This window comes from Tupaia chinensis, unplaced genomic scaffold (genome assembly GCF_000334495.1).
Source record: "Tupaia chinensis unplaced genomic scaffold, TupChi_1.0 Scaffold000037_18, whole genome shotgun sequence".
Classification (NCBI taxonomy): Eukaryota; Metazoa; Chordata; class Mammalia; order Scandentia; family Tupaiidae; genus Tupaia; species Tupaia belangeri.
The window spans coordinates 1,803,161-1,813,707 of NW_006159476.1; the positions used below are offsets into that span (position 1 = coordinate 1,803,161).

The window sequence follows — 10,547 nt, forward strand, 5'->3', positions numbered from 1 at the left end:
CCAAATACTGACAGGATGGGATACTGAGGAGAAATGACTATGGTATGACCATGTCATATTAGGGGCTTTTCTCTCAGCACAGGTGCCCTTTGGCAGTAAAAAAAAAAAAAAAAACTTAAAGTGGGGGAGGTACCTAGCCTGGGAATGGGTAACTCTTCCTTGGGAAAGTGATTCCTGAGCCAAGATGGAGAAGTTGGGAAGATCTTCAGCAGAGGGCTGGGGGCTGAAAGGCTGACATAGCTGATTGGCAGGCAGGGAGAGTGGCCTGGCCTAGGGAGAAGTTTGTGAGGCAGGGAGATTTAGTCCCATCTTGTGGCAGGCTGTGGGGCAGCAGAGGGCCTAGGCAGGAGGCTTTGGCAGATGATGTGAGGTGACAGTGAAGAGGCAGTTCCCAGTGGGAAACAAGTGACATCCAGGTGGGAAGGATGGGACATGGAGTCTGAGAGATTGGCACTCTCTCCCTGGAGGAAGGGGCCAGTCAGTGGTCAGTACTGGAAGGATGGGCTTGGGACTGGTGAGTGGGGGACAAGGCCCAGGAGTGAGATGGAATGGGGGGGGGACCCTGATGAAAGATCTCCAAGCTGGGGGCTCTCAGAGATTCAGCCCAAATCTATGTGCTGGCCCACAGGTGGAGCTTTTCAAATGGTGACAGAGCCAGGCTGTGGCCCCAACTAGTGGCTGGAGACCCGTGGTCTGAGAAGCAAGGCCTGGCCACAGAGGCCAGCCTGCACCCCGCCTGCAGGCACTACATATGCCCGGCCATCGGTGGCCCGTGAGGGTGAGAAGTCTGTCAGCTGCAGGTTGCTGTCCCGGACTTGGTTGTAGTCCCATAGCTGATAGTGCCAACTCTTGCCCTGCTTGGAGAGAAGGTAGACAGCACCTGGTGAGCCTTCCTCTGGCAGCAATGGTGGCTGGCAGGGTATGCCGGGCACCGGGTGGAACAGGCCTGGCAGCTCGGGGTCTTCTGTATAGCCGAGGCTTGGCACACTCTGCACACCCAACAGGACCCCTGAAGGAGAGGAGGAGGTGGTGAGTGGCAGCAGACTGAGACACCACAGTGTACGACTCACTGAATCCCCCAACAAACACAACTTTCAGGGAAGGTGCTGCCTTGACCTCCGCATTTCAGAGAAGTAAGCAGGGCAGTGGGCACACAGCAGCGAAGGATGGGCTCTGGACCCAGGCCATTGGGCTCCAAAGTTGCAGGCACATTTTCTTCAGACAAAGGCCTGCTGTGGTGGTCCTTCTGCCTCAGCCTCCCTGCTCAGACTGTGGGTATGTACCACCAGGCCTGGTGCTTATTTATTTATTTATTTATTTTGAGAGAGGTTTTTGCTATAGGGCACGTGCGCTCGCAAGACAGACACAGACAGACAGACAGACAGAAAGCGAGAAATCACCCCCAGGGGGGATGGTCATGCCGCAATCCCTTTTCCTCTATTCTCCTCTTGGGATCTTGGGCACGCACACACACGTGGCCGGCGTGAGTTTTAAGCCACCGGTCCGGGACGCGAACCGCAGTTGAGTACGTGGGAGTCCAGCAACATAGCCATTACACTAATTGCTGGTTCCCCCTGGTGCTTTTTTAGACAGGGCCTCACTCTATGCTCAGGTGAGCCTCGAGCTTGTGTTCCTCCTGCCTCAGTCTCCTTGTGTTGCCGGATTATAGGTGCACAGCACTCCTGGCCTTTAGGCTGGCCTGAGAATTGAACCCAGACCTCCCCTCTGATCCTGGCTGGTGGAGAAGCCTTAACAGCATGTGCCATCATTGCTGGTCCTTCAGGCATTTTAAAGTCCTGCCTCCCGTGGCCTATCAGCACACGGGAGGGGGAGAGGTGGCACTAGATGGAGCAAACACCATCACACTGTCATGTAGTCATCTCTAGCTGCCCAGGAGAGAGATGTGCAGAGAGAGGGTCCTTGAGGACATGCAGCCATGAAAAAGCCAGAGAAGCCTTAATCCAGGCCTTCCAACATGTGCAAATCCAGCCTTCTCTCTAGCTACTGGAACGATGACCACATGGTATCACTCTTCTAAGAGCTTCACGTGTCTTCCCTATGAGGCAGCCCAACAAGGTGGGTGTTAATGTTACCCCCAATTACTAGATTTGGAAACAGAGGCCAAGAAAAGTGAAGAAATGTGCTCAGAGTCACAGCCTGGCAGTGGCTAGGGCAGGTCTGGAGTCCAGACTATCTGATCCTGAAGTCTGTGCTTTTTAGTTTCTGCTTGAAGAGACCCCAACTGGCTGACACCAGAGGTGCCAGCTTCCTACCAGGGCCCACTAAGCACCCTGTGCAGACAGGGATGGCCCAGCTCTGCCCCTGCCCTGAGACAGCATGGCCTACCTGGGAGGCACTATTGCCAGGGCGGGAATGTGAGAGGGCTATGGGGGTGGGGGAGACCCAGGGTGAGGGGTACAGGTGCAAAGGAGGAGGGACCCACCTGCGCTCACTGCCCAGTGGGCCTTGTGGCCCTTCCTCTGACATGGCTCGTGGTTGAAGTCCTCGTCGTAGCTGGTGCTGGTGTTAAGGCCAAAGCTGTTGCCTGACCCTGGGACCCACCCTCTGCCATCCTGACCCTGCTCCCTCCCAGGCCCTGGGATACGGGATGAGCAAGGGATGTCCAGTGACAAGGTGCTGCAAAACAAGGTCTCTGTTGGGACCACCTAGGCCTCCACAAAGCAGCTCAGTCTGGCAGTCCAGCGTCTCCTGGGCCAGCCTGCCCATGTCGGCCACTGCAAGGTGAGAAAACATGGGGAAATGGTGGGGAGAGGGGTGGTAGCTGTGGTCCTGGCACTGTGCTAAGGGCTTGCCATAGACTGCCACTGCCCCTCACCATGGCCATCAACCCCTTGGCACAAATGCAGAAAGTGAGCCACAAAGGTCAGCTGCTTGTCCAAGGCCACAGCGCACAGTGAGGAGGTGGCAGAGTTGGCTGGGAACCCAGGGTTCCAACCTGGCTCCAGGCTCCACCAAGAACCACTGTGCTCTATGGCAGGGAGGAGGGCCTGATGAGTGAATGGAACGAGACCCCTCATATGCCTGCAGTACCCCACCCAGTCTCTCCAACAGCACCCACCAACTCACCAGAGAACATCTCTCCCTGGGCTGTGTAGCCCCTCTCGGTGGCCACCTGCACAAGTCTCTCCAACGGGATGCCACTAGGGGGTGACAGAAGAGTGCCTGCCATCCACAAGGCCACGAGTCCGCATCTGGGGAGACAGGTCCAGTCCCTCAACCCCTAAGTCAGGATTTTGTTAGGCTCCTTCCACCCTGTAAACTGGAGTAAGGAAGCCACCCTCCTCTCTCTCAGGTCAGGTAGGGAGACTTTCCCTTCATGGCAGAGGATGGCCAAGGCCTGAAGCCAGGGCCAGAGGGTAGAGGGTAAGCGGAGAGGCCATCTGGGATTCCTGGGAGTAGAGGCCAAAGCGGAGTTACAGACAGACCAGGTTCACCTGTTAACTCATGGAATTCACTCACTCATTCTAATTCAATTGCTCAAGTACTCCAATTCTGTTTACCACACACGCACCTGGGACCCTGAAGTGGAAGGCTCCCCTTTCCCTCCCTCCCTTCTCCCACCCCACAAACCTCAGTTTGGCTGGGATCAACCCACTCCCCACATTTCCCCAAACCTGGCAAGGACAGAATAAGTAAGACAAGGGAGGGGTCCCGCATGAGAGTACATACTGAGGGCCTTCTTGGATGAGGGATGGCAGGTCTGCACAGAAGAGGATCCAACACAAGTCACTTCGGAACCTGAAGTAGAGCCACACTGGGATCACAGAGAATCAGCTCTGAGAGAGGATAGGCTGGAGCTGGGGTGTCCAGGGATGGTGAAGGGAACACACGCCTGGCTGTCCTAAGGCCAACAGGATTGCTTCTGGCCAGTACTGATCTCTTCCTCCCTGATGAGGCACTTCCCCTCCCTGGGCCTCAGTTTCCTCACCTGGTAGTGTTAGGGAGGGGTGGAATCTTCCTCCTACCTGCATGCTCCCTACCCTTTCTGTTATTGAAGGCTGGAAAGTACAAACTTTCTAACTAATTGAAAGATTTTAGGAAATTTGAGAAATGCCTGCACTCAAACCCTTCCTGTAATCTTTCTTCCTCAAGTCTGTTTCTCAGGCTGTTAAATAGGTTGAAAATCTCTGACTACAGAAGAAAACCAAGTAACTGCTCAATACACCCTGACAATACACCCTGCAGGCCTGTCCTTCAGCCTCCTGGGGTTGACATGTAGACAGTTCTGGTGATCCTAGTCCCTCGGGATCCAAGACTGGTTGGGCAAGGTGCTGAGTGTTCCTATTCCAAGGCCAATGAGAGGGCAAGGGAAAACCAGAGCTCCTGGCTTACAGTTGAAGGATCCTCCTGACTCAGATGAGACCACAGCACAGAGGTTAAAAGCAGGGAGATGTTGGGGCCAGCAGATGGCGTAGTAGTTAAAGCACTGGACTCCCACATGGCTGACCACGGTTAATAAATAAATAAACAATTCTTTTAAAAAAAAAAAAAAAGTATGGAGTTGTGTTGCCCCAGTGCAAACAGGACTCCTCTTTGTACTGTGGCCAAGGGAATTCACCCCTATCAAGTCTTCTCATCTGGAAAATGGAACAAGAAGCCCAGTCTAAGTGGCACAGTCCATAGCATACTGGACTGCAGAAAAGAAAGCCACATGGTCAATCATGGGTTCAGATCCCAGGCCTGGACTGAAAATACATCTGGTATGTATGTCAGTGCCCAAGATCCTGATGAATGAGAGGAAGGGGATCATGGCATCATCAGATCCTGTAAATGGTGCTTCCTTCTCTCTCACATGCATCATGGATAAAATAATTAAACTTAAAAAAAAGTGGGACTGGCGGTTGGCATAGTGGGTATGTCACTGGACTCCCATGTAGTTGACTGCGGTTCGAGTCCCGGACCTGGTGGTTTAAACTCACTCTGGGTGCATGTACGTGTGTGCCTAAGATCCCCAGAGGAGAATGGAGGAGAAAGGACTGCGGCATGGCCATTCCCCGAGGGGTGTGATTTCTTGCTTTCTGTCTGTCTGTCTCTTTCTGGTGAGCGCATGTGCCCCATAGCAACCCCCCCCCCAAAAAAAAGGGCCAGTAGGTGGCATGGACATTACTGAGGCTGGATCCCACATGGCTGATTGCATAGTTTGAGTCCCAGACCCCACAGCTTGAAAATCACATGGGGAACACGTACCCGCATTCCTAAAATCCTGAGAGCAGAATGTAGAATGATTGTGGGATGGCCATCTCCCCAGGGGGTGATTTCTCATTTTCTCTTTCTCTCTCTCTCATGCACACACGTGCCCTATGGTAAACCAAAAAAGAAAAAGAGACAATAATTGTCTCTTCTTGGGGTTGCTTTAAAGATACATACTTAAAAATATTTATAGTAAGGCCAGTCCCAAGTACAGTGGTTAGTGTTATGTACTGGGAGCCAGATCCAACATGACCAACTGCAGTGTGAATCCCAGCTCCAGAAGTTGGAAAAACGGGACAGGCATGTTTGCATGTATGTCCAAAATCCTCACAGAGAGAAATATGAAGAAGGGATTGTGGTATGACCATGCCCCATTGAGGGTGCCTTTTCGCTCTCCCTTTTGCAAACACATGCACCCTCTGACAATAAAACAAAAAAGAATTACTAAGGAGTCCAGCAGATGGTATAATGGTTATGTTGCTGGATTTCCACATAGTTGACTATGGTTTGAGTCCTGGACCCAGAGGCTTGAAACTCTCGCTGGGGGAGTACTGATCTCTTCCTCCCTGATGAGGCACTTCCCCTCCCTGGGCCTCAGTTTCCTCACCTGGTAGTGTTAGGGAGGGGTGGAATCTTCCTCCTACCTGCATGCTCCCTACCCTTTCTGTTATTGAAGGCTGGAAAGTACAAACTTTCTAACTAATTGAAAGATTTTAGGAAATTTGAGAAATGCCTGCACTCAAACCCTTCCTGTAATCTTTCTTCCTCAAGTCTGTTTCTCAGGCTGTTAAATAGGTTGAAAATCTCTGACTACAGAAGAAAACCAAGTAACTGCTCAATACACCCTGACAATACACCCTGCAGGCCTGTCCTTCAGCCTCCTGGGGTTGACATGTAGACAGTTCTGGTGATCCTAGTCCCTCGGGATCCAAGACTGGTTGGGCAAGGTGCTGAGTGTTCCTATTCCAAGGCCAATGAGAGGGCAAGGGAAAACCAGAGCTCCTGGCTTACAGTTGAAGGATCCTCCTGACTCAGATGAGACCACAGCACAGAGGTTAAAAGCAGGGAGATGTTGGGGCCAGCAGATGGCGTAGTAGTTAAAGCACTGGACTCCCACATGGCTGACCACGGTTAATAAATAAATAAACAATTCTTTTTAAAAAAAAAAAAAAAGTATGGAGTTGTGTTGCCCCAGTGCAAACAGGACTCCTCTTTGTACTGTGGCCAAGGGAATTCACCCCTATCAAGTCTTCTCATCTGGAAAATGGAACAAGAAGCCCAGTCTAAGTGGCACAGTCCATAGCATACTGGACTGCAGAAAAGAAAGCCACATGGTCAATCATGGGTTCAGATCCCAGGCCTGGACTGAAAATACATCTGGTATGTATGTCAGTGCCCAAGATCCTGATGAATGAGAGGAAGGGGATCATGGCATCATCAGATCCTGTAAATGGTGCTTCCTTCTCTCTCACATGCATCATGGATAAAATAATTAAACTTAAAAAAAAGTGGGACTGGCGGTTGGCATAGTGGGTATGTCACTGGACTCCCATGTAGTTGACTGCGGTTCGAGTCCCGGACCTGGTGGTTTAAACTCACTCTGGGTGCATGTACGTGTGTGCCTAAGATCCCCAGAGGAGAATGGAGGAGAAAGGACTGCGGCATGGCCATTCCCCCTGAGGGGTGATTTCTTGCTTTCTGTCTGTCTGTCTCTTTCTGGGGAGCGCATGTGCCCCATAGCAACCCCCCCCCCCAAAAAAAAGGGCCAGTAGGTGGCATGGACATTACTGAGGCTGGATCCCACATGGCTGATTGCATAGTTTGAGTCCCAGACCCCACAGCTTGAAAATCACATGGGGAACACGTACCCGCATTCCTAAAATCCTGAGAGCAGAATGTAGAATGATTGTGGGATGGCCATCTCCCCAGGGGGTGATTTCTCATTTTCTCTTTCTCTCTCTCTCATGCACACACGTGCCCTATGGTAAACCAAAAAAGAAAAAGAGACAATAATTGTCTCTTCTTGGGGTTGCTTTAAAGATACATACTTAAAAATATTTATAGTAAGGCCAGTCCCAAGTACAGTGGTTAGTGTTATGTACTGGGAGCCAGATCCAACATGACCAACTGCAGTGTGAATCCCAGCTCCAGAAGTTGGAAAAACGGGACAGGCATGTTTGCATGTATGTCCAAAATCCTCACAGAGAGAAATATGAAGAAGGGATTGTGGTATGACCATGCCCCATTGAGGGTGCCTTTTCGCTCTCCCTTTTGCAAACACATGCACCCTCTGACAATAAAACAAAAAAGAATTACTACTAAGGAGTCCAGCAGATGGTATAATGGTTATGTTGCTGGATTTCCACATAGTTGACTATGGTTTGAGTCACCCCAGAGGTTTGAAACTCTCGCTGGGGGAATGGGGGGGGGGGTGTCCAAAGTTCCAAGAGTAGAATGGAGGAGGATTGTGGCATGGCCATCTCCTCTGGGGGATGATTTCTCGCTCTCTGTCTGTCTCTGCCTTTCTGGTGAGTGCATGCGCTCTACAGCAAAACTCTCTCACAAAAAAATTACTTAGAACACTACGTGACATATGTCAGGTCTGTAATAACAAGCAGTTATTATCTACATCAAATTTGGCTTATTGTAGTTGCACATTTAGGGAAGATTATAAACGAATCTGGAAGCTAGCAGATGGTGTGGAGGTTAAGGCAGCTGGGTCCCACATGGCCGACTGTGGTTTGAGTCCTGAACCTGGTAGCTTGAGCAACACACTGGGGACTGGCCGATGGTCACGTTGCTGGACTCCCACATAGTTGACTGCGGTTCAAGTTCCAGACCTGACAGCTTAAAAAATCTCTTGCCCAGCCCATGTGAGTGCATTCCCAAAATTCCAAAAGGAAAATGAAAAAGAAGGGATTGGGTGTGGCCACCCCCCCCAGGGGGGTTGACTGCTTGCTTTCTGTCTCTCTGTCTTTATCTCTTTGGCCAACACTATAGCAAAACTCTCTTAAAAAAAAAAAAAGGCAAGAAAAACACACTGGGCACGTGTGCTCAAAATCCCAAAAGAAAGGAGAAGGGACTAGTCTGGCCATCTCCCCAGAGGATCTGCATGCTTACTCATTTTCCCCCGTTTCTGGTGAGTGCATAAATCCTAGGGCAAAAATTAAAAATAAATCAACATGGGGACCAGCAGATGGCATAATGGTTACGGCCCTGGACTATCACATAGTTGATCATCGTTTGAGTCCTGGACCTGGTGGTTTAAAACTGGGCATGTGTGCATGCGTGCCCCAAATCCTGAGAATGGAGCAGAAGGAATTGCAGCATGGTCATCCCCCATGGCTGGTGATGTTTCACTTTCTGTCTTTGTTTCTCTCTGGCAAGCACATGTGCCCTATAGCAAAAGTCTTTCCAAAAACCAACCAAATAAACAAAAAAACCCACCACATATCTGGAGAGCTGGAGTTTCATCATGAGTCTGGACAAGTCATTTTTTCCTCTTCCCTGCAACCTGGAAACCATTAAAACAGGCCCATGGTCCTTGCCAGATATAGCCCTTCTTCCCCTCTCCTCCTGGCCAGGTCTTTGTGTTCTCATTAACTTCCTGGGCTCCCAGATTCCAGTCTCATGACCTCCACTCCCTACAGGTAGCCTCCCTCCCTGTGCAAAGACTTTCTATGGCGCCCCACTGCCCTTGGGACAGTCTGACTCCCTTCATGGGGCCCACCATGTCTTTGTAAGTTAGTTCTTGTCTACTTTGCTGTCCCATTTCTGCTATATCCCATCACAATAAATATCTGCAACTACCTTGATGAGAAGAATGTGTCCTATTTCACTCTGAGCCTCTGCACAAGTTTACTCTCATCACATATCCCTTGCATGACCTGCTCAATAGCACTCAGGGTTCCTCTTCTCTTAAGAAGTCTCCACTGCCTCCCTAGCCTAGACCAAACACCTGGGTGGGCTCCATCGTTACAGTCTCAACCACTCTGAGCTGTTGAAGTCTGGTGGGACAGGGATCTGCCTCACTGACTAGACTAAGCACTTATAAGGGCAACTGTCTTCACTGCTAGAGGCATGCCACCACTGAAGGGGTCTCAGTAGAGGACTGGCCCAGCAGGCTGTGTGTCCTAGAGAAAATGGGAAACTGTAGAAAGAGAAGGCTACAGTGATCTGAGGACAGGTGGCTGGGGAAACCCTGGGTGTGTGCGGTGACAAATGGAGAACGTACCGGTCCTTGCGCAGCTTCAGGAGCCTCTTCACATCTTCTCTGCCCTTGGGGACTGGGCCAGCCTTCTCCAAGGCCTCCTTCAAGAGCTGGCTCTTCTCCAGGCCAAAAACATGAGGGGGTGCAGTCCCCATGGCAGGAGGTGAAGGAGGCAGTGGGGGTGGTGGGGGAATAGGAGCCTGAAGACTCCCGAGAGGTGGTGAAAAAGCTAAGTCCTGGGGCCCTGGGGGTAGGGGCGGAGGTGGGATGATGGGCACATGGTGTGCAGGGATTCTTGAAGGGCTTGGGGGTTCTAGGGTAGGAGAGCAAGAAGTCATTTTGGAGTTTATAGGAGGGGCTGACGGGTTGAGAATGTGAGAATAAAGAATCCTTTAAAAGAGGTTGGTGTCAGGGTGAAGACTTAAAGGTTTCAGAATTGAGTTGCAGAATTTGGAGACTGAATGGTAGGTTTTAAAGAACAAGGGATAACATTTAAAAATATGAAACTAAGGGATTGGTGCTGACTCAAGTCATGAGGGACCTGAGGGCTAACAAGATTGAGTCCTCGTATCCGGACGAGTCTGGGGCAGGTTAGGTTGCTTTGGGAGGTTCAGGGAAGGCAACCTAGCAGGAGTTAACTTTGTCTAGGGCTACACTTGTAAACACATGGGTCAATTTCGGGATATGCAGTCTCAGACCTGGAGTGAAGTGTCCAAAGGATGAACTTTGGGGTCCAGGGTTAAAAACTGAGTACAGTCAGGCTCCGTCCTCTCCCACACCCCAACCCGGAGGTTCAGAATCCTTGAGCTGACCTTTCGAGTCAGAGGTCAAGAGGTCAAAAAGGACAACTGGCAGGAAAAGTGGCCTAGTTGTGGAGAAAGTCCTGGAATCTGAGCGCAACGGAAAAGTCTGGGATGAAGAAGGCTCAGCGACCGGAGAGCGATGGGAGTCGCGGCACTGTAGGAATAGAGAAGAGTTAAAACTAAAACGCACCGCCCTGTGCCGCAAAATGGCGCCCTGACTCAGCGCCTTTCCCCTCTCACGTGGTACCATTCTCCAGAGCGCCGGCCCCTTTTCGCGGTCACGTGAGAGGAACGCGAGGCGGCCGGGCTTCCAAGTACTGCCT

General features: G+C 51.0%; 1 protein-coding gene across 4 annotated transcripts; it reads right to left on the minus strand.

Moving 5' to 3' along the window:
- Window positions 1-107: 107 nt before the first annotated feature.
- Window positions 108-10,535, minus strand: ACTMAP (actin maturation protease). Of its 4 annotated transcripts, XM_006140474.3 has the most exons (7): window positions 10,472-10,535; window positions 9,446-10,378; window positions 3,691-3,759; window positions 3,088-3,212; window positions 2,606-2,735; window positions 2,444-2,514; window positions 108-1,009 (listed from the first exon to the last, which is right to left on the minus strand). In XM_006140474.3, exons 2-7 carry the CDS (start codon window positions 9,757-9,759, stop codon window positions 672-674), a joined length of 1,047 nt encoding a protein of 348 aa, XP_006140536.1. In that variant the 5' UTR covers window positions 9,760-10,378; window positions 10,472-10,535; the 3' UTR covers window positions 108-671. The 4 variants fall into 4 exon arrangements, with proteins under 4 accessions (XP_006140536.1, XP_006140535.1, XP_006140537.1 ...); XM_006140473.3 differs by having other exon boundaries at window positions 9,446-10,527; XM_006140475.3 differs by lacking the exons at window positions 2,444-2,514; window positions 2,606-2,735 and having other exon boundaries at window positions 9,446-10,531.
- Window positions 10,536-10,547: the final 12 nt, after the last annotated feature.

What these genes read in the sequence shown, in the direction of transcription:
- ACTMAP (XM_006140474.3), bottom strand. Translation starts at nt 9,759, where the DNA reads ATGACTTCTTGCTCTCCTACCCTAGAACCCCCAAGCCCTTCAAGAATC. An exon ending in CCAGGGAGAGATGTTCTCTG is followed by an intron (nt 2,736 to 3,087) that starts GTGAGTTGGTGG and finishes CTCACCTTGCAG; the next exon opens with TGGCCGACATGGGCAGGCTG. An exon ending in GGACATCCCTTGCTCATCCC is followed by an intron (nt 2,515 to 2,605) that starts GTATCCCAGGGC and finishes CACCAGCACCAG; the next exon opens with CTACGACGAGGACTTCAACC.